Genomic DNA, 27676 nt, shown 5'->3' with positions numbered 1-27676 from the left:
AGCTCTTATTTTCAGGGAAACAGGGTAGAACATCAAAAGTAACCTTGCCATGTCGGAGTGACCACGTGAAAGGCCATTTTTTTAGCCTTTCACACAGTCATGCCAACACGGTAAGGTTACTTTTGATATTCTATATGCTCAGACTGACAGATTGGAAAACCTGTTCCACTTAAGTCACTCTCTAGTCCCCTGAGGAAAGCAGAGCCGAAACTGGGATCCTAGTTGGGACGTCAACAGAAGAGATTGTTTCTCCAATTGAGCAACTATGCTGGACTTTACTTTGATGTTTTTAATAAATGGAACTGTTTGGTTATATCGATATCTCACTTGCCTCTTTTGATGTTTAGATTTTAGTTGTCTGAGTCAGGGGCTTCCTACCAAGGGTGCCAGTAGGATACTAAAAACTGAAGAACTAACTGTGATTCCTATTTTCAAAAATGTATACCTCAAAAGCTGCAACTCAGAAACTGTTGTAAAGTTTCAAAGGGGGAAGAAGCGCAGTAAAAAAAGAGCCCAAAATGAACTTTGTTAGCCTTGTTTATTGGTAAAAGTGAATTTGGATAAAGAGTAGGAACCTGTGCTCCCTCTAAGGCAGGGGTGTCAAAGTCCCTCCTCGAGGGCCACAATCCAGTCGGGTTTTCAGGATTTCCCCAATGAATATGCATGAGATCTATTTGCATGCACTGCTTTCATTGTATGCTAATAGATCTCATGCATATTCATTGGGGAAATCCTGAAAACCCAACTGGATTGCGGCCCTCAAGGAGGGACTTTGACACCCCTGCTCTAAAGGGGAGCACTTGAGCAATCGCTCATTCTAGGAGCATCGCTCACAAATTTTTACATGGTGCTCACAACAATACTTGCAAATCTTGAAAATTGGTGGTTTTTAGAACTTGTCGCTCACATGAGAAAAAATTTGCAGGCACCCAGCCAATCCTTAGAGCAGGGGTAGGGAACTCCGGTCCTCGAGAGCCGTATTCCAGTCGGGTTTTCAGGATTTCCCCAATGAATATGCATGAGATCTATTTGCATGCATTGCTTTCAATGCATATTCATTGCGAAAATCATGAAAACCCGACTGGAATACGGCTCTCGAGGACCGGAGTTCCCTACCCCTGCCTTAGAGGAAGCATTGGTAGGAACCCGCTTGACTCACAGTATGTTAGATGATTTATTGTTGACTTCAGTATTTCTCTAGATTTTCTTGGTATGTTAACTGTAGGGTTACCCTAGAAACATGATAGCAGATAAAAGGCCAAATGTCCCATCCACTCTGCCCATCCACAGTATCCACTCTCTCCCTATAGGCTAAGGCTCATAACACTTGCATTGTGAGGTCATAGAGCTTTATGCTTATAAAAACATAATGGCAGATAAAGGTCAAATGGACCCATCCAGTCTGCCCATCTGCAGTAACCATTATCTCTTCCTCTCTCTAAGAGATCCCACATGCCTATCCCATATTACCATATTTGTTAAGCCAAAAAAGAGAAAATCTGTCCCTACCCCGCCCCTGCATCCTGCTAGTGTCGCCCCTGAACCGCCCCAGCGCAGCCTCTCTTTCTCTCCAGCCCAACCTGGGCCACCCCATAGCCAGGTATGGCTCTGAGTCTCCCCTGTCCCCAGTACCTCCTCCAGCACTTCAATTTCAAAACTTCAGGCAGCTGGTAGCATTAGCAGCATGATCCTGCTGCTGTCGACCTATCCCAGAAGCCTTCACTCTGCAGTACTTCCTGTTCCCGCGTAGATAGGATGCTGCAGAGCGAAGGGTTCCGCAGCAAGCCGACAGCAGCAGGATCACGTTGCTAACACTGCTGGCTGCCCAAAGGTTTGAAATTGCAGCACCAGAGGAGGTAATGGGGACAGGGGAGACTCTGAGAGCCATACCCGAGTCTGGGATGGGGGCTAGACTGGAGAGAGTGAATCCAAAATACGGACAAACTCCCTCCAGTCCAAGAATTCGTCTGGACACTCAGACAGTCCTCTAAAATGAGGACATATCATTTGGGTAAATCTGAACATCTGGTAACCCTAGGTAAGTGCTGGTTTTGAATGCTGGGCTCCCAAGATTTTGCTCAAGTTCAAATCGCAGGCCCCAAGCAAAAATTTCAGAAAGGGCTCCCTCATCACCATGGTGAAGGGAAGAAGAGGTTCCCCTGTGAATTGGGGGGGCGAGGGCACTGGGAAAAGGTCCCTTTTGATCTGACTCTTATCCCCAGTATTTGTTACTGGTCCTTAAGTTTCTGCACCTGTAAGAATGGAAGCATCTTGCCATGCTCCTTTAAAGGTGTAGGGTTTAATGGGCCTGCCTAAGGACAGCAACATTTAAGGGACAGACACGTACGGTTTCAGCGTGGGACCCATGTTCTAGTGTCTGATAATATCCCTGCTTCTCCCTTCCACCCTTCATTCCCTCCTGCCTTATCATTCTCACTTTACCTCATGTTGCGATGGTCTAGGGCAGTGGTTCTCAACCCCATCCTGGAGGATCACTAGGCCAGTCGGGCTTATAGGATAGCCCTAATGAATATGCATGAGAGAGAACTGCATATAATGGAGGTGCCAGGCATGCAAATCTGCTCCATGCATATTCATTAGGGCTATCCTGAAAACCCAACTGGCCTGGTGGTCCTCCAGGACAGGGTTGGGAACCACTGGTCTAGGGCATAGTGATGGCAGCAAGGAAATCTGCATGGGGCTTGTCCATCAGTATAATGCATGTTCTGCAACAGCCCTTACCTTATACAGTGGTACCTTGGTTTACGAGCATAATTCGTTCCAGAAGCATGCTCGTATGCCAAAGCACTCGTACATCAAAGCAAAGTTCCCCATAGGCCATAATGCAAACTCAGAAGATTCGTTCCACAACCAAAGTTTGCAATGGTGGCCCAGGGGTGGGTACCTGTGTGTTGTCGGGGCGGCGCTGGCTTGACTCGCAAGTTGAGAGGTCCTGCGCTTGCTTCTGCAGGATGGCGGCCGGCTTGAATAAGGAGTGGGAGGCGCTGGTGAACGGCAGCCGCACGGGGACCCCGAGGGAAGGAAGCCACCACGCTGAAAGCGCTGCAGCACCCACAGGCAGGTACCCACCCCTGGGCCACCATTGCTGAGTGCTCGTTTATCGGGGCGGTGCTCGGTTTGCGAGACAAAAGTTTGCTGAGTGTTTTGCTCGTCTTGGAAAACACTCCCAAACCGAGGTTCCATTGTACATGGTTTTCCTTTGACAAACCCCACCCCCACCCCCAATCCATGTCAGTAAATGAAGTGGGCTTGCCACAGGGCCTATAACAGGGGTCTCAAAGTCCCTCCTCGAGGTCTACAATCCAGTCGGGTTTTCAGGATTTCCCCAATGAATATATATGAGATCTATGTGCATGCACTGCTTTCAATGCACATAGATAGGACAGAGTACGGTTTTGGGGTTCAAGAAGGGATTGGATGATTTCCTGAAGGAAAAGGAGATAGAAGGGTATAGATAGAGGATTACTATACAGGTCCTGGACCTGATAGGCCGCCGCGTGAGCGGACTGCTGGGCATGATGGATCTCTGGTCTGACCCAGCAGAGGAACTGTTTATGTTCTTATAAGTATGCACCCACTCACAGGAGTTTTTGCCAATTTTTCACTACTAACTGCTACCTAAGGACCTTCTACAGGCCCTAATCATTGCTAGGGGATGGTAGGCAGCTCAGTCAACATTTGCACCACTGCCTCTATTTTATAATCTAGAGTATTATCCTACAGTTAACGTTTGTGTTTGTTTTTTTTCTCTTCTCCCTCCTGCTTGTTCTGTGTGCCTGATGTCCTTGGAAAGGGAGTAAGTATCTCATGGCTTGAATCGATATGGAATTCCTTCCCTCTTGACCTGAACAATGAACCTCCCAAGAAATTTACAGCGTACTTCTCTCATAAGGCATTTCCCTATTACTTAATTCATTTCTCTTGTTATTTTGACACTTGTGCCATCTCGATCCCATGTGCAGCTTTCACAATTAAGGTGCTCTGTTCACTTCTTTTTTCCCATCTTGTCACTTAATTATTCCCATCTTTCCCCCAGGTCCCCAAACTTACAGTAATTGTAACTTAGCTTCTTTCTGTGTCATCCTCTTCCTGCTTCTATTACCCATTGCTTAGCTATGGCTGCAATTTGAATCATATTAAATAAATAATGATAAAGTAAAACATGGGTAAGGGAGACAATAAGCACAGAAGTCGCAGTTAAACAGATGGGTACAAGGACCAGCACATTTGGAGCTGACCGATTCTTCACATTCTCTACAGGGTTATACTCCCCTGCACATTGCCGCACTCCATGGTCACCGAGACATCATGGAACTGCTGATCTTACATTATGGTAAGGAGTCTGTCTGTCTGTGCTCCGAATACTGTCTCATAGGCTTCTCATTATGCATTTAGACCAGTGGTCTCAAACTCAAACTGTTTGAAGGGCCACATTTTGGATTTGTAGGTACTTGGAGGGCCTCAGAAAAAATAGTTAATGTCTTATTAAAGAAATGACAATTAATAGTATATAATCTTTCCTTAATAATAATATTGCCATTTATAGCTAAAGAGACATATGATCAAGAAATTGTCTTATTTTACTTTTGTGATTATGATAAACATACCGAGGGCCTCAAAATAGTACCTGGCGGGCCGCATGTGGCCCCCCGGGCCGCGTGTTTGAGACAACTGATTTAGACAGACATGGAACAGGAAGTAGTGAAGAATTGAAAGACAACGAGGGCAGAAGTTTGGAGGAGGCTATTGATGGCATTCAGGAGGGACTTTGTGACCATATTGCATTCACTGATATTGGGGCAGAACATGATATGGGATTATGAGCATGATGTTCACTCATTGCAGCAAAGGGAGGCGTCAGTCTGTGCTTGATCTTTGACGTGTGGTGTGATTTCATGCAGGTGCCAAACAGACTGTACGAGATTACAGTGGCCACCTCCCAGCACACTATCTGAAATTGGAGGGGTGTCCTAATGGAGCTATTGAAAGCCCCCGTAAGTGACCAGTACTGGCTGGGGTCCCAGGTAGGAGTGGGGAGGCTGTATATAGGGTTGGTTAACAGCACACCTTGTAAGATTTCTGGTGTGTCTCATTGATACCTCAACGATATTAGTTGAGAGGGGTGTTAATGTGTGTATCTTTGCATTGGGTGGTGCATGAGGAGAGAATATACATAGATATTAGGAGTTGATATGGGTTCTCTGTGGAGTGTAAGTCTGTATGTGGAATGAGCTTTTTGCATGTCTGGGGAAGCAATGGCCTATTTTGCAAATTCAGAGGTGCACTAAAATTTCACATCGCCAAGGCTCAGAGACGAACATCTCCTAGGCAAGGCCAAGAGCTTTCATGCAGTGTGCAGATATGCGGCTAAGTGCATGACTCAAAAGGTTCTGCAGGTGTGCAGCCTCTTATTGCCTTGCCGTGGCTGCCTCTGCTTCCTCCCTTTGCTCGTTACTGCATTAATTTAATATTAACACTTTCTCTTGCTTTGCTTTCTAAACTAGGTTTGGAGCTGCAGATGGTGCTAGGTAACTCTTGTGCTGCTTTTACTACCTTTCTATTTTGGGGAGGATAATGTATTTTTATTTAGACGTGTGGCTGGCTAGATGTGCACACACTGATGTTGCTATGGAGATTATATAGGTTGTGAAGGTTTCTCTATAGGAAAAAAAAAAAAAGTTTGAATCGAGTACATATAGAACCAGATTTCATCTTCATCCTTCCTGCAGCCTAATTTCTGTTACTGATTTCTCACTTTGTAATTGTTTCACCTAATGTAAAACAGTCTGTCTCACTCTTGCTTATATTTATATGGGTACATGTATATTCACTCCATATCTCTCGTCTTTCACCCCTCCATTGCAGAATTCCAGCATCTGCGAGGTGAGCGCAGGAATCGGAAGCTAGCTTGTCTCTTCCTGCCCAAGAGCAGCGGCAGCCATTCCAAGAAGCGATGGGGTTCGGCAGAAGACCTGACCGAAGAAGACGAGAAGGGGGATGACAGCTCGCACTTAAATCTACCTTCACCATACCGTGTGCGAAAGTTTTCCCGGTAGTCTGAGCAATGAGCTGCCTTGCGCGAGATTACCAAATCCTTCAGAGGTGTTTGTATTCAACCTCTGTCTGGCCTTATGCAATAGCGGAAGAGACTTCTCTTCATATCTAAAATCCTTATCAAGCTCTCGAAGAGTTATCACTAGCCACATTCACTGTATAAACTTCTGTTTGCTACATGGAAGAATCTGAAATAAATTGGACTTCTTCCATTTCCATTATTCATTGCCTCGACCGTAGTCATCCAGCACTGGGCTTCTAAGTGCACAGCCATTCATTCCTGAAGCATTGTTTTCTAATGTATCCCAGGCTGCATGTCTCCTAATTTCTGTTAAATTTTTTACTCGAAGGACAGAGTGATATCCACCAGCCTTTTTTTTATTATTTTTTGAAGAACAACAGTTCTATATTCGGATTGATGGAAGAATAAAAATAATCTGATCCTCTTTATCCTCCGAGGTGCCAGATGCTTTTCTCATTTTAAAATAAACTAAAGAAGTATAATTCTGTAAAAATAAGAACAGGAAGGTCATCAGTATAAACACACACATTAGAGAAGGCACAGACTCAATACCATTTCATAGAGGGTTAGCAGAAAAGGATGGAACATTTTTATCAATTTATTTGCATCACTCCTGAAACCCAGGGTAGAGCTACTGGCATGCAGATAGAGGCAAATATTTTTAAGAGAAATGTAAAACATTATATATTTTTTGGGTTTCACTCTTGCATGTACCACAAAACTGTATTAACATACCTGCCAATTTTCATGTGCACAATTCAGTTATATGATGTGTTGACTATAACAATTATATATTTTATGTATTTTTACAATTTTAATAAAATATGTTCAGAAAGAGCAGGTATTTGACAGGTTCCCCTCATGCCTTCTATATGCTATGAATGTCAGATATGTTTGCAGTTCTTTATGGTATGGGAGTGTATCCTTGATTACTCTTGATAGGACCATATTTGCTTTATCTACTCCCTCACTTGGTGCCAACTCAGAGCATTCCCATGATCAGTCTTTCATCAACCCCTCTTCCTAGCCAGTATTCCTGCTCTCCCCTTCCCACAAAGGTCCAGTATCTTTCCTGTACTCCTCTCCTTGCAGGCCAGCATTTCATCACTTTTTTTTACATGATATATGCACATAGGGAAAGGGAACCCGATGTACAACTACACAATGGGGGGGGTTGTTCTGGAGGAAGGCAACCTAGAAAAGGACTTGGGGGTTTTGGTAGATAGAACAATGAAACCGGCGGCACAGTGTGCAGCGGCCTCAAAAAAGGCAAACAGAATGTTGGGCATTATCAAAAAAGGTATCACTACCAGAACCAAAGAAGTTATCCTCCCGCTGTATAGGGCGATGGTGCGACCGCATCTGGAGTACAGCGTCCAGTACTGGTCGCCGTACCTTAAGAAGGATATGGCGATTCTCGAGAGGGTCCAGAGAAGAGCGACAAAAATGATAAAGGACATGGAAAACCTCTCATATGCTGAGAGGCTGGAGAAGCTGGGGCTCTTCTCCCTGGAAAAGCGGAGACTTAGAGGGGATATGATAGAAACTCATAAGATCATGAAGAGTATAGTGAAGGTAGAGAGGGACAGATTCTTCAGACTAGCAGGGGCAGCAAAAACTAGAGGGCACTCAAAAAAATTGAAGGGAGATAGGTTCAGAACAAATGCTAGGAAGTTCTTCTTCACGCAGAGGGTGGTGAAGACCTGGAATACGCTTCCAGAGGAGGTGGTAGAGCAGAGTACGACTTTGGGGTTCAAAAGGGGATTGGACGAGTTCCTGAAGGAAAAGGGGGATCCAGGGGTACAATTAGAGGGTAACTATACAGTACAAAAGGCTGTAAAGTAATAGAGTAGTAGAGTAATAGATCACTACAGGTCATTGACCTGGGGGGCCACCGCGGGAGCGGACTGCTGGGCGTGATGGACCTATGGTCTGACTCAGCAGAGGCAATGCTTATATATATCATTTCCCTTTCTGCAATACAGCCCCTTAGTTCAATCGGGGCTATAAACTATGAGCTACAGCTGCTTCAATAGCAAACTTGAAATCAATCCCAATTCAAAATATCTGCAGAGCAGCAACCTGGTCTTCATTGCATAACGTTTACAAAGCACTATTGTTTAGACCAAAGCTGCTTAGCACAAGACGTTTGTTTTGGACAATGTCTTGCGTAATTTATTTGCATTGTAATTTATATCCACCGCCCGTCTGCTTTTTCCAGCTTGGGACTCGCCAAGTGTGCCTGCATATCCCCCTGCTTGTCTCCGGCGAAAGCAAAGTTGCTTACCTGTAACAGATGTTCTCTGTAGACAGCAGGAGAATGCAACCACCCTTGCCCACCCACTGTCCCCTCATCGCAACTTGTTATATTGCTAGAGACAAAACTGACAGGAGGAGAGGAGGGGCTCCAGGTGTAGGGCATCCTGCACATGCTCAGTAAGGCAAAAGCTTACTATGGCTAGAGAGCACCGACAAACAGGCTCAGTCAGAGGATTTCACCAACAAGTGTGGCTGCATTCCCGTGCTGTCTACGGAGAACACCTGTTACAGGTAAGCAACTTTGCTATATGCTCTAATTACACAGGCCAACAACAGAAATTCTTGGTGCCTTGGTTTATTTGACCTGTTCCTGGTGTTATTTGGGGTGCCGATTCAGAAAATTGCATTGGATAGACCACATCAGCGCTAGTTTCTTAGATATGGTTGAATTTATTAATTTTTTTTTTAAAGATTTCTTCTGCAGAATTGGGATGTCATAACAAGCTTTCTTTTTTGAATGGGAAATGTATGTATTTAAAGTACCCAAATTTTTGTGTGTATTTTTTTCATATGGGTGAGATGATCAGAAAGGATTAATTCTATTGGTAGAATGCTATTGGTTGTAATATGGACATCTCTGCTAAAATATACTGTATTTGTACATCTTTTTTCAAACTCATTTGTGTAACTATGGATATATATATAAATTTTCACGTTAAGGGGTGATACTGTTGAAGTCTGGAACCAAATATTCTGCTAAACAGGCTTTCTGTTCTCCACTCTCCTCAGAAGTGGGAGCAGTTGATTCTTTACACTATTTACCTCAGTGTTTTCATCCTTTTGGTGGGGGTCAGTCCCTTTGCTCACTCTTACATAAACCTTCTCTGATTTTCTCACCTTATTTATGTAAGGGTTTCCTGGGATCAAACATATAGCCTCATGAGCTAAGGACTGAAGTCTTGCAACTGCACCATGGAGGCTACCTACAGTAGATGCAACCTGGACAACCAGAAGTGTGAGCACTAGGGGCAGGAGAAGCCAACTCTAGAGAAATCCACTGTGCTAGCAAGAGGTGTCTTATCAATGATAGTATGTAAGAAAACCCAGTCAAACACACTTGCTAGATCAACTGTTTTTGATGGGCCTGAACAGGGTCTCCTGCTAAGCCATCAGCTTGCACTGCTTCAGTGCAAGTTTTTCCTGCTTGATTTCTGTCTTACACCTGATTCCTGCACCATAGTTGGTTTTCATTCTAGCTGGGTTTCCAGCTCCATGTTTTGGTCAACTGTGTCCTGGACCTAGTTTCTCCATTCACAGTCTTTCCAGAGGAGGTCTTGACACCTAATCACCCTCTTTACTATTGCCCTTTCCCCCTCTGATTTCCTCTCACCCCCACACTTCCTCCTCCCCCCAACCTCTTTCAAATCCTTCACCAGTTCATATAAAAAAAACCTTCCTCACATCTACCTTTCCTATCCCCACCACTGACCAAGGCTAGAGTGGGGAGGAGGAGGAGGAATGCACATTACCGCCACCACTTCTTCCAGTTCAATCTGGTCCCTGATCTCCATTTCCTGCACAATTTACCGTGGGAGAAGCCCACAGCAAGGTTAGATTTTGCACCCCTTTCTATAGTCAGGAAATTGAGGGGTACCAGGGATTACAGAGTTCTAAAACAGCAGAAAACTCAAAGCTGATCTACAAAACAGACTTCCCATTTCATTCCTCTCTTTATCGCCTGTTCCTTTCTTGTAAAGGTTTAAATATAATTACCCAAAGAGCCCCAGTTCTACTGTTTGCAGCATGAAACAGGAAATAATGCCACACGCAATAGGTTTAGGTTCTATATCTTTTAATGGTTTTCATAAACAGCAACATCTACAGAAAGAAATGTTCTTCTTCTGACTTGGGACGTATCTTTCTTGAACAGAACTGCACCTTCTCATCTCTTTGAAAAGAAAGTTATTCTGGGGCTTTCACATCTTCCCTCTACCCGACTTTGATTTCCTAACTCAGAGAATTTTGTCCCTATCTCCTTCCGGTTCCCAGAGACTGGATTCATAGCAACACTAAATGGCATGGGTCATGCTAGTTGGACTTTGCCAGTGCTGTGCTGGAGGGAGTTGGTGGGGGCCCTTGGAAATTTCTTCTTTAAAGTTTTTACAGCAAAGTGTTTTTTACCAAATGAAAGCAATGGGATAAGAAGTTAATAGCACTTTGCACATCTCCGTAAGCAAAACCAACACAGTTCATTTGACATTTAAGTCCCAAAGGCTTTGGCAGAAACGTATTATAGAGTCATTGACCGAAAGGAACAAAAAATGGCCCAGACTACACAGTCCAACAGTTGCCTTTCTGGGAATCACATAAAGTGCTTGAATCATCAATATAAGAAAGAAAAAGTTGAAAGTTTGGCATTCAGTTACGAGCATTGATACATGTGACCCAACTTGTTTCTTCATGAAGAGTAATGGCTTACAGTAGTCCAGTCTAGGAAAAGCTTCCTGGTTTTGAATTGTCATATTTAATCCAATTCTGTCTGAGTCTTCTTTAGACATGTATTTTTCCACTTTTTTTTTTTTTATTACCCTGTTCTGATCCAGCAGAAAGGACTTCATGTCAGGTACTTAGAATGGCCCCAGAAGACAAGAACTGGAGAACAGAGCTATGCAGTAGCCCTAAGCATTTTAAAGGAACTATGGCACTTTTATATCCAGGATGCTAAGTGTACATGAATGTACATGTTCCTATGTAGATTTCAGTGTGTGTGTGTCTTAATTTTTGGACTACAAGAAAGGAGTTGAGCTATGGAAAGATTAGGTTCTTACCTCAGTAATCTTTCTAGTAGATATAAACATTATTCCTGAAACCTTCAGGTAGTCAACCACTTCTCGTGAGAATTCTTTGAGACAGCCTGATTAGCATTCTTTTGCTCTGCCTCCCCTCCCTCTGGGCTGTCCTCCACAGGGGGACACCCTTGTCCAGGATGCCCATACTGCCCTTGTGGATGCTCCTATCTGGGGTTTTGCAGCCATGGCATAGTTACACTTCGTCAGGAACACACTTGCGCTGCTCCCCGGCTCAAACCTGGACTTTTTTCCTGGCCCCCGCACCATCTGGGCACTAACACCCCCAAGGGACTAGAGGAGGCTAAGCCAAAAGCTCCTGTACCCCACCATGCACCACAAGGGACCTGGATGATCCTCAAACACAAACTTGGCATGAATCCAAGGTATCCTGGCCTGAGGAGTCCATCACACCTGTTTGTCAACAAAATTGAGGTGTTTTGAGGTAGATAGAGGCTTTTATTTTTTCAAATTGGAAAATCCAAGATGGCCATCACAGCAAAAATTTTAGCACCAAAAACAATCTGAGGGAGCTACACTGGGGTCCAAAAACTATTTATTTTGGGGATTTTAGAAGTGGGGGACCTAACTAACCCCAGAACTCCGCCCCACACACACAAAAAAAACTTTTCAAAAAAATCCTCCGCTTTTGGGTTTCAGACTGTCAGCCTGTTACTTACTGTGCCTTGCTGTGTGCTGGGAGCTGCAAGTACTGAAGCTGCAGACAGCTTACAGGGAGTACGTCTGCCTCAATAAGCCTGGAATCCAGACCGCTTATCTTCAGACTGCCTCTCAGGTCCCAATGAACCGCCTGGAAACCTCGTGCAAACAGATGGGGAGGAAGAAAGCAGTCAGCCTCAATCCTGGAAAAATCACCGCAGAACTAGTCAGCCTGCACTCAAGCCCACTGAGGATGAAACCTGTGGCAAGCCTTGCTCCCAAGGGATTGGTCCCTGAGCTCCTAGACTTTTAGTGCAAGCTGTCCAAGTGGGTACACTGCAAGACAGTCTGCCCCTTGGATACAGACCTCTGACCTGAGAGTGTACGCTCTCCCGCAGTCGGAGATCTCCCAAAACAGGGATCCTCTGCTGCACCGAAAAGCCTCTCAAGGCTCCTACCATCTCGCTTGTAGAGAGACTACTAGTGTCTTCTCTTTCATGGAAATCAATCTCATGCTTCCTTCAGAAGAAATTAAGAGCTGAAGGAAGCATGAGATTGATCTCCATGAAACAGAAGACTGTTCGGTATGTAAGATCTAGAGCAGCAATGTTATCCTTAGCTGGGGTAAAATTCTGGAATTCCCTCCCTGGAATCCTGAGGACCTGTCCTGATCGTCTACAGTTTAAAAAGATATTGTGATTCATCGTTTCTTTTCACGAATGGTGGAATACTCTGTGTGCTTTTAGAAAATCTTAAGCAGTTATAGCCTTAAAACAATCATTTTCCCTCTTTTGTCAAAACATGGGGAATCTTGGATGCATCCTGTACTCATTCTTAACCTTGTAATATTATATTCTTATTCCTATTGTGAACTCTCTAATTGTTTATAGATGTTTGAGCATCGTAATATTTTTGCAGCTGTTTGTGGTTATTGTGTCTTATTTATATTTTGGAAAACTTACAAATAAATTTAATAAAAAGATGTTGAAGACACAATCGTTTCTGGAGGCCTTTTTTGAAACTATATTGGTCAATGGTAGGCATCTTTAATAAGAATTCTGAATTTTGATTGCTTCACTTAGGGCTCCTTTTACTAAGGTGCGCTAGCGTTTTTAGCACGCGCCAAACAAAAAATACTAACGCAAGCTCTATAGAGGCATTAGCGTTTAGTGCGTGCGGTATTATAGTGTGCGCTGAAACGGCTAGTGCACCTTAGTAAAATGAGCCCTTAGTGTGTATAGTTAATGTGGATTCATTGAGTTTTCTGACATTGCTTTTAAGTGGGATAAATTACTATGGGGTCCTTTTAGCTAAAGTGTTCATTGACTATAATGGATGTGTTATCGTTGAGCAAACGCTAAACAGCTGGCGCTCCTTAGTAAAGGACCCCTATGTGATTTGTAATGTAACTGAATGCATTTATGTAAAGTACTGTCTTCCAAACTATTATGAATGTTTTAAATGTGAACTGCTTAGGTTTAGACATTTTAAAAATAAATAAATCATAAAAAAACACAGGGCTGTACATTTTGACATTTATAGATGGTCCTCGCTCGGAAAAGCTTACAATCTAATTTGGACAGACAAACATGACACGTAGGGTTGGGGATGCAGAACCCAAAGTGAGAGGAGTTAGGAGTCGAAAGCACTCTCGAAGAGGTGGGCTTTTGTCTGGGCCTTGAACACCGGCCACCACAGGAATTTGGGCAGCTAGTTCCAACTGAGGAAGTGGAGGCGGGGCAAAAGAATGCTAATGAGGCTCTCTACAAGAATTCTCACGAGAAGGGGTTGACTACCCGAAAGCTCAGGAATAATGGTTATGTCGTGTTAAAATAGTAAAAAGGGATCTTCAACAAACAGGATATAATTATTTCACATCTGCCAAAAATGTGATTACAAAAAATACAGGCATGAAGAAAATAGTTGTCTTTGCACAGACTCAATAACTTCCTTAAATCTCATCTGAATGACGTTTATACTCTTGGTGTAGGACAGAAACTCCTCTCTCACAGTCATGAAAATACTCAAATGTGTGCATGATACACGGACGGTACAGCATATTGCCACAGATAACTTCTGGGTGGGCAATTAACACTTCCCACAGGAAAAAGATATGCTAGAAATGAGAACACAATACAGTAGGAGACCTGCAGCAAAGGCAGCGTCTGAACATCGTCATCACTGTTAACAGAGTGTCTGTCCTAAGCACAGTGGAATCTGTCAAATGACAACATAGGCAACAAAGCGAGTACAGGTGAAAAGCCGATTGCTAAAACAGACCCCCCCAAAAAAATCCACTAAAGAGAAACTGAGTTGCAGTATAGGCACTTTGAAAAACGCTATACTGGATGACCCTATTGCACACATCCCGAGAACTACAGAGGGACCAACTTCAAGAAAGGGCAGGTACACTGAACAGGCATGGTCGGCCTGCGAGGCTGAAGGGAATAAAGTACAATGGCAGGAACAGCCCATAACAAGCACTGCGCTTCCAAGAAGGATAACAACCCCAAACCAGGCCAGACACACGGAGCTGCATGTGGTAGTATAATTGCAGTAGACCACCAAGAAAAATGGAAGATGGCTAAATCAAAATCAAGGAGCAAGGCTGAATTTCAACATGGAGACAGGCCTGAGTGGCAGCCAAAGTGCTGGTCTTGTAAGAAGATGAAGATGGCCAAACCTGAGTGACACATCAGCAGAGATGATGGAAGCAGATTTGGGGGATGCTGGGGAGCTTATGGAGTGATGGGAAAGAAAGCGAAATGGGGTAAGAGGTGGATCAGGCTGCAAGCAAGAACTCATTTGCACTTTACACTATTTGGAAAGAGCAACCAAGTCAAATTTTAATAAATAAAAATACACAAGTAGACAAATCTCAACTGGGCAGACAGAATGGACCATTTTGATCTCTGCTTCCTGTCATTCACTGTGTTACTATGTCTGCGCTCACTCACTTTATTCATTATGTACGTTTGTGGGTATATTTTCTGCATGCTTTTGTCTATGTGCACACATATGTATGAGAACATGTATATACTGTGTTTGTATGTAAACTTTGTTTAAAGTACCTACAGAGTTCTTTGAAAGGCAGTCAATGTGGTTCTGAGATCTGCTGGTGAGGCCCATTCTGAATGCCAACTTCCCCCTAAGCCCAGTTTGGTTGGGAGTCAGGTGGAGAAGGTCTCAATAAGCTCATGGCACAGGCACTGACAAAAGCCGTACAAGACACAGAGGATAAGGGTGGAAGGTACGAGACTGACTAGCACAATACCCAGAGTCAAGTGCTTTATCATGAGCAGATAAATGCCCAGCGGAAGTGAGCTGAAGTAGACGAGGCAGAGGAGGCCGATGATGAAACGAGGGAACGTTCGCCAGGTGCAAGAATGACACTTCTGGGCAGGGCAGTGGCAGGGCAGAGAGTCTAGGCTGGGAGGCCTGTACAAACGCATGATGTCCAGAACACCTATACCCTCAGCAGTGGAAGAATCCTCTGGCATCTCCATGATGGTGATGACCAGGCAATCTGAGGAGCTGTGGGACTGCTCATTAAAGGGCTCCAGGCCACTGGGGCTGAGAATGACCTCTGGGGAAACGGAGACGCCTCGTTTCTTGGTTCGCTCCTGGTGGGTGAGCACGGTGATGATTTTGCTGTCATCCTGCAGCATCTGAATATCCTCGTCCGGGACACAGGTTTCTTGGCGGCAGAAGGGGCAGCTAACCATGTTGGGTGACAAGTCTCCAATATCCACAATCTTCTTTAGGCATTTTGCACAAACCTTGTGGTGGCAGTTCAGTAGTTTGGGCTTTCTGTGCCGGGTGTCGTAGCAGTTATAACAGATCTTACATTCCAGCTCATGAGTAGTGCACACTAGTGGCTGAGAACTTTCCAGCTCGCCATCTTTATGGATCATTTTCTTCTGATCTGGGTGAAACCTCTTGAGAGAAGCTTCAGGAGAGGTTTCCTTCCTAAAGCGGTGTTGTGAGGAGACTCTGATAAGAAGAACCTTCCTAAAGGAGTGAGGGGGTGGGGTAAGAAAAAAGATGTACAACGATGGAGGGAAGGAAAAACAGAGAAAAGAGAATGATGTTGATAAAAAGGAGGTAAACGGAAGGAGGAGAGAAAAAGAAGTAAACAAAAATTAAAGGAGAGTGGATAAAGAGAAAAAGTAAAAAAAAGCAAAAGAAGGTAAAGGAGAAAGAAGGGGTGAACAAAGGAACAAGCAAATACATAAAAGACGAGAAGTGAAAATCAAATTTGGAAAGAGGTAGAAAAAGAAGGATGAGGCATAAAAAGGGTGTGAGCATCATTTAAACATGAGAGAACAGAAAATAATTAAACAAAAAAGGAGAGGAGGAGGAAGAAAAGCAAGAGAACAGTGTTAATAAGCAGGAGTTGTATATGTGAATTATATGCAGGACAATATATATCCTGTCTATCCGATCTCTCATCTCCTCAGACCTCAGCCCTCTCATTCCATGTTCCTTTCCCTATTTCAGTCTATCTTTCATTAATATCTATGTCTCTCTGCCATCCTCCTACAGCATCACATTCCTTTCAAACATCTTTCTTCAGAAGTATTTCTCATCAGTGTTCTGTCTCAAAACACGGTCTTTAGTCAACTGGTGTATCTCTTACAGTAGAATGTTCCTAGCTGTAATCTTGTTATCATTGTAGCAAGATTTATTAGCATGTCCAACTAAAGTTATTTAATGTCAAACTACGTTTTTGATGTGAATAAATTGCCACGGAGGATGTGGAGAGGGTCATATCTGATCAGTTTTAAGAAACAACTAAAAACCCTTTGGGGGTGGAGGAGAAGACAGAGATGCTGCACCTCAGATGCAATGGACTATTCCATTGGCCATCTCCCAGATAATACCATCCAGGCAACCAAGGATGTTGAATCCCTTTACAACAATATCCAACCCTTCAGGAACATCATCCCAGATGTGGCTACAGTTGTCATGAAATTCTGCCAAGTCATCCTCACACACAACTATTTTGGATCTGAATGGGACATGCACCTGCAAATCAACAGTACTATCATGGGTGTCCAGATGGCTATACAATATGCTAACATTTCTTGGCTGACCTAGATCAAAGCTTCCATAGACACTTTTCTTTTGTTTAAAAGCCCTGTACCCCTTCCCACATGCTCATCCAACACAAGCTGATCATTTTGTTGTCCATTTGTTCTTTTATACAAGCTTCAAACCACCTAAAAATACAAATACAATTCTTGCTTTCTAAAAGCCCCTTCCAAAATAAAATCTACTTATTTCTCTTATGGAAATAACACAAAATCTACATTGATTTGAATAATTTCAAAGTGAAACAATCACCTCCTGACGTAGAAGCAAACGGTGGCAAGTGAGGTTGCCAAGTTGAATTGTGCATGCTGGACACCACCTTGGGTGATTCTCTTCATAAAGGCCCTTAGTTAATTAATAGATCTAGACTGGAGTTTCCCAGACTACAACCAGAGAAACCCAGAAGACTACAAGACACCAAACAACCGCTCCGGTGTAACCCACCTTTTGCAGAACAGAGGAACGGGGGGCAGTGTTCAAATCCAAGCTAAAAGCCCACTTCTTTGAAACTGCTTTCAACTCTTAACTCCCACTCGCTGCTGTCAGATACCTCGGCCCACTGTATCATTTCCTCTACCATAATCTCCCCAACCCTGTAATTACATTACATTAGTGGCTTCTATCCTGCCAATACCTTGCAGTTTTGGGCAGATTACAAAAGAAGATAACTGGACATTTCCAGGAAAATTACAAATTAGGGTGTCCTTTACATGTTTTGAGACTTTGCTGGGAAATTTACAAGCCTGGGAATAGTCATAGAGATGTATTAGTATTTCTTGATAAATTTCCTGTCTAAATTAGATTGTAAGCTCTTCTGAGCAGGGACTGTCTATTTTATGGTAAAAGGTACAGCGCTATAGAAATAATAAATAGTAGTAGTAGTTGCAGAAAGGAAGGGGGGGTGAGAAGGAACCCAGCTCTTCCCCTCCCTGGTAAAGGCATCACCCACTGAGAGGCCTAAACTTAAAGATCTCCCCCACACTGGCGTGGGAAGAGGATGACTCACCCGGGCCTGGGCTCGACCGACTCAGAAACGGGATCTCACAGCTTTTACCTCTCCGCAGCTGACAATAATTCACGGCTTCCCTCCTACATTCACTTCCTACGACCACTGGGAAAAGCTGGGGGGGGGGGAGGAAGGGGATACGGGAAGACAGTGGCGCCAGAATGAGGCTTGGCACGCCCTGAGAGCGAGGCTAATTGGCGTATACAGAAAGAAGGATTGGAGCACCAGAACGAGGCTTGGAATTCACCGAGAGAGAGACTTGGATTGGAGCACCGGAGTAAGGCTTGGAACGTGCTCTTCTACGCACGCGCATTAAACCGCCATTGCTGCTGCGCTACTTCCGGTTCTCTAGTTGCGACAACTGCGCATGTGCGTCAACTTGACTGTGAAGCCAACTGCTGTTTTCGGTTCCTCGGTGAGGGCCACCGGCTGGCTTCTCCTGGGAAAGAAGGCCCGAGGCTGCTTATGCTGACAAGTGAGTGATTTGGTTGTTCTGTCTCCTCTTTCTATTACTACTTCTCGTTTCTATAGCACTGCCAGACTTAAGAGAAAATCCCTGCTCTGTAGAGCTTACGATCTAATTAAACAGGGGTTAAGGAACTACAGAGGGAATGATAAAACGAACATTGGTACTTTGCAAGTGAGTAAAGAGTTAGGAGTTAGAAGTGGGCTTTTTTTAGCCTAGATTTGAATACTGTCAGAGACAGAGCTTGATGTACTGAATCGGGCAGTCTGTTCTAGAGAGTTGCCAGAATAGGCATAAAACCAGTTGGGTGGGGTTGGCATATCAACAAAATGCTAGCCCAATGAAGTAGATTTAAGGCAGAATTTGATGAACAGAAAGAAGATGCCCGGTGCAGCAATTCTCTCCCCCTCTGCTCTTTTTTAAAATTACATATTTAACCTTTTCCTATCGTGTGTCCCGGATGACGGGACATTCCCAAAAATGTTGCCATCGTATGTCCCATGGCATGGGACATACAGTACACCTACCTATCATTTGTCCCATCTATTGGGCCATTGTGTTTATAATAGCTATAAATGATAACGGTGAATAATACAAAAAACTTTGCTAAAATAATTACGATTGGAACCAGCGTAACGTAAAATTTATTACGATAGGAAAAGGTTAATGTTGATACCTGCTGGGCTGAAGTTATGCTGCCCAGTCTCTCCCTCCCTCCTCTGCACAACCGCAGTGAGCGGTGGCAGGCTTGAGCCAACGAGATTCTTGAGGGGAGGTCTCACGCCAAGGCTACTGGGAGAGCTCTGTACATCCACCACTCTGGGAGCTCCTCTACAAGGAAGTACTCATGATTGGCCATCAAGCTCCAGCTCTGTCTCCCTGATTGGTGGATGTACAGAGCTCTCCCATGTGAGTGGCAATCAGTAACTGGTGCGTTGAGGGATCGAAGAAGCTTAGAGGGAACATTGGAACGAAGGTAGACTGACATTTCTGTGAGAACCCTGGAGAACCAGCGTCCATCCCCGTGGGAGTCCTGTGGCCCTAGGGGGGGATCCCCACAAGAGTCCGTGCAGACCTAGTCTGTTCCAGGCATAGGGTGCAGCAAGACAGAAGGGAAAGAGTCTGGAGTTGGCAGTGGAGGAGAAGGGTACAGATGAATAGAGTTCCCAAGGAGAGATACTGAGGAACTGTGCTTAGGATATTGCATGCTGTTGCCTTGCTGCAGAGTGTGGAAGGCTGAGGGTGCTAGTTAAGGAAACAGGCCAGAAAGGTACTTCTGAGGTGGGAGTGGTGCAAGCTAGTAAAGCAAAAATCAACAGCAGAAGAAAGGAGAGGGAAGAAGAATCTTGGAAGTGGTTAACAATAATTTGTCAGTGTTCTTCATGGCAAAGCTTGGGGCCAGTGACAGCCCCCATGAATATAAAAAGGCAATTCTATAACAGGGTGTGTGCAAGTGCACTACACACTATTCTATAAAAGAGCTATACAATAACTGTAGAAATGGAAAGATGGTTGTGCCCCTCCCAACTTAAGCATTACCATAATGGGACAGACCAAAGGCCCATTGAGCTCAATATCCTGTTTCCAATGTTGGCCAGTCCAAGTACTTTGGTAACATCCCAAAACAGTAAAACAGATTTTGTGTACCTTATCTCAGAAATAAGTACTGTAGTATATCTTCCCATGTCCATCTTAATAATGGCTAAGTTACACACCTTGCTTAATGGATTTAGGTATGTGTATTGGGATCTGGTGGAACAGGATTATGCCTAAATTTAGCAATGCTAATTTGAGTTTGCACTAGTATTCTCTAACATTGGCACACCAGAGGTTGCAAAGATATAGAATTGCCTTTTATATGTGACTCCCTGATGCTTTCCCCAATGCACTTTCTCCCCTCACTGTTCCTCCATATCCCCATAAGTTGTTTTGTTTAATATCTATTCTGTACCTTTATATATCTGGATGAAAGGGATTGGGACTTGTATACCCCCTTTTTTTGTAGTTTTACAACCACACTCAAAGAGGTACATACAGGTACTTCCTGCATTTTCCATATCTGTCTCACTCAGCTCAAGGTAAGTTAACATATGCAAATACAGTAGGTTTTTTCAGAGGACATACAATCAAAATTTGTATTGGAGGCAATGAAAGGTTAAGTGATTTGTCCAAGATCAAAAGGAGTAAGAATGGGATTTGAACCTAAGTTTATTAATTTTAATATACCAACCATCAACGGACACTTGGCCGGTTTACAATGTTAAAAAAGAAAGGTTAAAATTGAATTATTGCGAGGGGAGGGGAATTGTAAACATTAAATAGACAAATTACAAGTACGAACGTGAGCTTGAGGGTAAAGGGGGAAGGGAAAGTTAATAATTACATCATTAAAAAACAAATTAAAAGGAAAGGAAGAGAGGGGGGGAGGACATTTTATTTTTATTTATTTATTCAATTTTCTATACCGATCTCACAGGGGAGCTCAGAACGGTTCACATGAATTTATTCGGGTACTCAAGCATTTTCCCTGTCTGTCCCAGCAGGCTCACAATCTAACTAATGTACCTGGGGCAAAGGGGTGATTAAGTGACTTGCCCAGGGTCACAAGGAGCAGCGTAGGTTTGAACCCACAACCCCAGGGTACTAAGGCTATAGCTTTAACCACTGCGCCACACTCTCTCCATAACATCAGGAAAGGGGATCGCTTCTTAAAAGCAGTTTAGTTTGCTAGCTGTTGGAGCTTTACTAGCTTGGTTCTCTTAACCACTAGACCAGGGATCTCCAAAAGTCCCTCCTCGAGGGCCGCAATCCAGTCAGGTTTTCAGGATTTCCAAATGAATATGCATTGAAAGCAGTGCATGCACATAGATCTCATGCATATTCATTGGGGAAATCCTGAAAACCCGACAGGATTGTGGACCTCGAGGAGGGACTTTGACACCCCTGCACTAGACTCTATGTACACTTGTAGCTGTAGATGAATTTGAGCTGTGTGTTGCCTAAAATCCCATTCTATTTTCACAAGGCAGAACACCATGTGGTGCTGGAAAGAAACAGACTAGTTGTTCAAAAGATGGCACCACAAACAAGCCTCCATTGAAAGATAGAGGGAGATTAAAAACTGAGATGGGAGAAAGCCAGCTTGAAAGGGATGGGGCTATCTGATGATGGTCTTGGCTCTCACATTGAACTTTTTTTGACAAACTGACCCCAACTTGAAAAATACTGAAGATCTCTGGATTAGATCCTTGAAAGACTGGCTCATATTCCTTTTTCATGCAGTGTCCACTGCAGAGACTAGAGTACACAGCTGGCCAAGAGTGATTATAGGCGTCTTGGCCTCTCCCAGTTGATAGTATAAGAATACAGAAAATTTCTAGATCCATGCATAACTTCTCTTAGCAATTGTACAGTACCATATATACTTGAATATAGGATGAGATTTTGGGGCCAAAAAATAGCCCAAAAATGGGGGTCTCGTCTTATATTCGGGTCATCCCCAGTGACTACCCGACACCCTCCCGAACTTCCTGCAGGCCTCTTGTCCTGGCTGACCCTAACAATTACCACCCTCCCTCCCTCGTGTACCTTTTCCCTGGTGGTCCAGCGTGTATCCCCTGCTGAACCCCTCCTGCCAATTTCGATGCTAGTAGCCAGCGGCGCACCTGAGCTGGTATGCAGGGGTGAGCTTTTTGTGCTCCCGGCCGGCCCTTTACCGCTCCTTGATAGGCAGCCACTAGTTTTCACAGGACTCACGGCAGTCTGTCAAGGAGCGGTGCAGGGCTAGCCGGGAGCACGAAAAGCTCGCTCCTGCGTGCCGGCCCAGGTGCGCCACTGGCTACTAGTATTGAAATCGTTAAAAGGGGTTCAGCGTGGGATACACGCTGGACCACCAGGGAAAAGATATGCGAAGGAGGGAGGGTGGTAATTGTTAGTGTCGGCCGGGACAGGAGGGATTCCTCTTGTCCCGGCTTACCACTAGGTGGTTTCAGTTAAGAGGGTGGATTAATCTGCTGGCTGGGTTGGAGGGCAGAGGGGAGTACAGGACAATCAAGCCATTGTGACATCACTGATGAGGTTGGCTATTTTTAGTGGGAAGAGGGTACAGGGAAGGAAAGTGGGACAGGGTGCAGAGCCTGGCAGGGAAGGGGGTTTAGTTCAGAGCCTTGCAGGGCCCCCGTTTTATATTTGAGTCAACCATTTTTCCTCCTTTTTTGGGGGGAACATGAGGGTCTCGACTTATATTCGAGTATATACAGTATTTGTATGTGATAGTACATGATTACTCAACGTGGAGGCAAGCCCAGTCTCCTAGTAGCTGTCTCCATGGTTAATGGTGTAGGAGTGCTGGCCCTAGAGGAGGTTAGAATTCTTTCAAGCCCCTTTTTTCTACGTAGAAATGATATAAAAGCACTAGCTGTGGGGGAGAAGGCAACTCTATTATTTAAGTTTCATTCAGAAGGATTCTTACCATAATCGTACAACATAAATTTTGAACAACTGATTAATTTTCTGATTTTTTTTTTTTACTATAATGTCCTGAATAGATTACTGCCTAACCAAGTGTCTCCCTCCCCCCCCCCTAAAAATCATGTGGAAGAGTGAGTGAGGGTCAAGGGTTTTTGGAACCTGAATAAATGGCAGCCCAAAGAGACAAGCTGCTGGAGCCACCCTTTGCTTGTCTCAAGCAGAAATTCCCTTCTCCATTTGCAGCTGCGATGAGAAGCTGATGCAGGCACAGCACATGGAAAAATGGGTTGGGTCTGATTTTAGCAAAACTGAGAGTTCTGCGGTTGTCTCAAGCGTTCCACCTCTAAAATCCTGTTCTGAGTAATTTTGGTCTATTAGTTTTGCTCCCACGGGCCATTTTCTGGCATCAAAATGCTGCCATTGTGGCCATCTTGGATTTCCTAATTTTATTTTAAAAGCCACCTTCTAAATCAAATTGCCTCGATTTTGGTGGCAATCGATTATTATGGAATCCTTAAGTGTTTTTGATCCCATATCTTGTCAGTTTTGCTCTGGATGGTCGGCTTAGGAGCGTCCTTGCCCCACACACCAGAGAAGAGCAGAAGCCATGGGTTAGAAGGGGCAGAAAGCTCGAGATCTGGGTCATAAAGCCCTGTTAGAGCCTCTAAACCACTACTCGGTATTGCCAGTGAATCGCTTTTGCTGAGATGCCCCTGACCCTAAAAGGAGACATGTGATAGACAGTCAGAGGTTCCAGGTCAGGTCTTTGGCTGGATTTTGTGTCTTTGATGTATTTAGCATATCCAGAAACACAAAGGGTTGTCAGCTCCGTCTGTGAGCCAGCCAGGCTCTGCCCAGAGCAGTTTTTCCTTCTCGGAGTGAGGCTCTGCAGCAGCTGTAAGAGCTGGAGGTCCAGCCAGAAAAGGACTGGGATGATTTGGATACGATTCCTATACTCTCCCAAGCATGCATCCTCCCTAGAAGATTTGAAGTCTTCATCAGATCCACACTTTCAAACCTGTGGATCTGATGGAGGTGATTAAAGTCTTTCCCTGGGCAATGGATCTAGAGTCCCTGCAAGTTTCTGCTGCCCAGGTCTGGCTGGTAAGCAATACTAAATCTCAGTCCATGTACTCTTCTGCACATGCATAGATTACTAGGACGATAACGGAGCACTGGGATTCACCAGAGGGTCCTCTGAGGGAGCCAAGGCAATGAAGATATTTTATCCCACGACTTCTGATTTCCAGCAATTATCTCCTCTGCCTAAGCTGGATTCTCTGGTACAAGTATCTAAGAGAAGTTCTCTGCTTAGTGAAGTAGTAGTCCTGAAGGATACTCAGGATCACAGAGTGGACATAGTCCTTAAGAGGCCTTAGCTTTAGAACTTAAAGCTGCGGCTCGCTTTGTAATGCAGGCCTGCCATAGGATGCTTTGCCATAACCCGGGGGGGGGGGGGAGATGGAAGCCCTCCTCTGGTACTGGCTACGATGGACTATGTGGCATGAGTCAAGTGTCAGTTTATACAATTTCCGCACATAGAATACACTGTCTCAGGCAGTGGGTGGGAGATTGTTTCTAAAGCCATCTTGAGCAAACTCCCTTTCAAGAATCAATATGCTTTTTGAAAAAGGACTGGATGACTTAATGACCAGCTTGATGGATCGTCAGCCTAAGTCCTTGCCGGACAGTAGATCATGAGGTTCTGGGAGTTCCCGCAGTGGTTCCTTTCACAGCTACAGAAAACCACATTATGGGTCTGCGGGTTTCTCCTCACAATGGTCCTTTCATAGTTCTAGCCAGATATTTGGAGTCTCTAGAAGAGCCACTGCAGCTGGCTCTTGCTCAGCAGCAAGTACCTAGAAGGCTCAATGACACTAGGTCGGCCTCTGGGATCCTTTGAATAGGAGGGAGACTTTTGGAGTTCTGAGAGACTTGGGTGCAGATTTCTTCAAATCAAAGGGTCCTGGACATTGAGAAAGATACAAACTCAAATTCTGTCAGTCCCTCATGGACATTTTTCTGGATTCTCCAGCAGGAAGACCAGAGAAAGCAGCTAAGGTCAGCACAACTGTACAATGGCTGTTACAAATTGGAGCCATAAAGCCAGTACCAGCTATAGACTCTTGCTCAGACAGATATTCTATATACTTCAACATACCCCAGAAAGACTCAGAAGACTGGAGGCCAATTCTGGATTTCAAGGCAGTCAATGCAGCGTTGAAGGTTCCCAGATTCCCAATGGAAATGGCATGATCATTCATCACCTTGATAGCTCCAGGCGATTTTCTAGCTTCTCTAGACTTGACAGAGGCTTACTTATTTATCCATACTTGAATGTTTGGCTGATCAGAGGGTGGTAGAAATCTGGAACGCTGTTATAGGGGAAAGCACCCTCCAGGGATTCAAGACAAGGCTAGACAAGTTCCTGCTGAACCAGAACGTATGCTGGTAAGGCTAGACTCAAATAGGGCACTAGTCTTTGACCTAAGGACCGCCGCGTGAGTGAACTGCTGGACACGATGGACCACTGGTCTGACCCAGCAGTGGCAATTCTTATGTTCTTATCCATGATGGAATGTTGATGTCTCGGGTAGTCCAATTCATGCAGGATTTGGGGTGGATTATAAATTTAAAAAACAGCCACTTGGAAGCCAACTCAAAATCCAGAGTATTTGGGGGTTCAGCTCAACCCAATAGAGGGCCCAGTTTTTTTTTGCCACATTATGCAAACTGAAGCTCAGAAACCAGATCTTAGAAATCTTGGCACAGCCACTGTCTATGGCATGGCATTACCTATAGGTACTAGGTTCCATGGTAGCAACCATAGAGGTATTTCTGTGGGCCAGAGCTGCTCACCTGCATCATAGAGTGCACTGCTAGTGCATTGGTCACCTCAGGACCCTCTCCAATCACAATTAGCCTGGAAGGCGGAAGGGCACAAGAGTCCACTGTGGTGGCTTAGGCCAGAGTCGTTAAAAGCCCACCTATTTGTGGAGCCCAACTCCTAACTCCTTTCACCTTGGGTTCTGCATCCCCAACCCTATATGTCATGGCTGTCCAAGTTAGATTGTAAGCTCTTCCAAGCAGGGACTGACTATAAATGTCAAAAATGTACAGCGCTGCATACACCTTTTGGCGCTATATAAGTGATTAGCAGTTATCCAGAGGTCTTTCTCTCCGCATAGAGTCTCACATGATACTGACGACTGATGCTAGTCTTTATTGCTGGTGGGGTCCGCATCAGCCTTTCAAACCATTGTTAGTGGGTGGGGGTCATCCGACATTAAACCTCATGACAACAGCACAAAACAAGAAGGTGGACAGATTCTTCAGTCAAAGGTCCAAGCCATGCCTACAAAGCGAGCTGCTGTACGTGTTCCCTCCTTGGCTCATGATAGGAAAGATCCTCCACGGGATCAGAAGCCATCGGGGAAAGGTCATTCTCGTGTCTCCAGATTGGCCGCACAGACCATGATATGCAGATCTCGTGCATCTTCAGACAGGTTCCAGTCTCAGGCTACAAGTGCAACCATACCTCTTTCTCATGGTCCAGTGGCCATAGAAGATCCGGATCGTTTTGCTCTTAAGGCATGGCTCTTGAGTGCGAGGTGTTAGTCTCTGTGGTATTAGCCTTCTTCAAGGCCAGCCTTGACAAGGGTTTACAGTGGCATTCCTTAGAATCCAAGTAATGGATCTCTTGTTTTAGGGTTTTAGACTGTAGATCTCCACTGGCATCTCATCTGGTCATAGCCAGATTCCTTAAGGGAGCACTGCTTATCAGGCCCCCACTAAAACCTTCATTCACTCGGGATATTAACATGGTTTTACAGGGTCTCAGCCAAGCTCCATACGAGCCACTGAAGGAAACATCCTTGATGGATCTTACACTCAGGACAGTTTTTCTTGTAACCATTATCTCAGCGAGAAGAGTTTCAGAGTTACAAGTTCTTTCCTGCAGAGAGCCTTTCCTTAAATTTACTGAAGCTGGAGTCTCTGCGCACCATCTCTTCCTTTCTGCAGAAAGTGGTTTTGACGTTCCATGTCAATCAGGAAGTCAGATTGCCAGTGTTACAGTCAACAGGTTCCAAGAAAAAGGACCAGATTCTGAAGAAGTTGAATGTTAAAAGGGTGCTTCTCCGATAGCATGAACTCATAGAAACATGATGGCAGATAAAGGCCAAATGGCCCATCCACAGTAACCATTATCTCTTCCTCTTTCTAAGAGATCGCACTTGCCTATCCTTCACTTTCTTGAATTCAGACACACAAGTTTGTCTCCACCACTTCTTCCAGGAGACTGTTCCACCCATCTACCGCCCTTTCTGTAAAAAAGTATTTCCTTAGATTACTCCTGAGCCTATCACCTCTTAACTTCATCCTATGCCCTCTCATTCCAGAGCTTCCTTTCAAATGAAAGAGATTCAACTCGTGCGCATTTATGCCACATAGGTATTTAAAACGTCTCATCATATCTCCTCTCCTCTAAAGTATACATATTGAGATCTTTTAAGTCTGTTCCCATATGCTTTATGACGAAGACCAGGCACCATTTTAGTAGCCTTCCTGTGGACCGACTCCATCCTTTTTTATATCTTTTTGAATGTGCAGCCTCCAGAATTGTACACAATTTTCTAAATGAGGTCTCACAAGAGTCTTATACAGGGGCATCAATACATCCTTTTCCCTACTGGCCATACCTCTTCCATTGCACCCTAGCATCCTTCTAACTTTTGCCGTCACCTTTTCAACCTGTTTGGCCACCTTAAGATCATCAC

General features: G+C 44.4%; 2 protein-coding genes and 1 long non-coding RNA gene across 12 annotated transcripts in view; 2 read left to right on the top strand and 1 right to left on the bottom strand.

The window, feature by feature from the left end:
• LOC117369226 (ankyrin repeat domain-containing protein SOWAHA-like) overlaps window positions 1–6941 on the top strand; it is a 42488-nt gene extending 35547 nt beyond the window's left edge. For 2 of the 6 annotated variants that reach the window (XM_033963455.1, XM_033963456.1), the window contains 5 exons: window positions 3815–3913; window positions 4282–4354; window positions 4923–5015; window positions 5526–5549; window positions 5887–6941. In XM_033963455.1, the coding sequence (XP_033819346.1) occupies window positions 3815–3913; window positions 4282–4354; window positions 4923–5015; window positions 5526–5549; window positions 5887–6077 (480 nt within the window). In that variant the 3' untranslated portion in view covers window positions 6078–6941. Of the gene's footprint in view, window positions 1–3814; window positions 3914–4281; window positions 4355–4922; window positions 5046–5525; window positions 5550–5886 lie in introns of all 6 variants that reach the window. The other 4 variants (XM_033963458.1, XM_033963459.1, XM_033963457.1 and 1 more) reach the window with 3 other exon arrangements.
• Window positions 1–18110, bottom strand: part of LOC117369227 (E3 ubiquitin-protein ligase RNF182-like) — a 107304-nt gene extending 89194 nt beyond the window's left edge. For 2 of the 4 annotated variants that reach the window (XR_004541100.1, XR_004541101.1), the window contains exon 1: window positions 17963–18110. Coding sequence is in view for 1 of the 4 variants with exons in the window: in XM_033963462.1 (XP_033819353.1) it covers window positions 15033–15776 (744 nt within the window). In the remaining 3 variants the exon portion in view is untranslated. Of the gene's footprint in view, window positions 1–10892; window positions 12014–12407; window positions 15874–17962 lie in introns of those variants that run through there. The other 2 variants (XR_004541099.1, XM_033963462.1) reach the window with 2 other exon arrangements.
• A 221-nt stretch (window positions 18111–18331) lies between these two features.
• LOC117345610 overlaps window positions 18332–27676 on the top strand; it is a 66570-nt gene continuing 57225 nt past the window's right edge. For both annotated transcript variants that reach the window (XR_004536471.1, XR_004536469.1), the window contains exon 1: window positions 18332–18437. This is a non-coding gene — a long non-coding RNA (uncharacterized LOC117345610). The remainder of the gene's footprint in view (window positions 18438–27676) is intronic.

The sequence above is a fragment of the Geotrypetes seraphini genome, chromosome 11 (genome assembly GCF_902459505.1).
Source record: "Geotrypetes seraphini chromosome 11, aGeoSer1.1, whole genome shotgun sequence".
Classification (NCBI taxonomy): Eukaryota; Metazoa; Chordata; class Amphibia; order Gymnophiona; family Dermophiidae; genus Geotrypetes; species Geotrypetes seraphini.
Note: the sequence above shows the minus strand (reverse complement) of the source record. Positions and strands in the feature narration are given on the sequence as shown.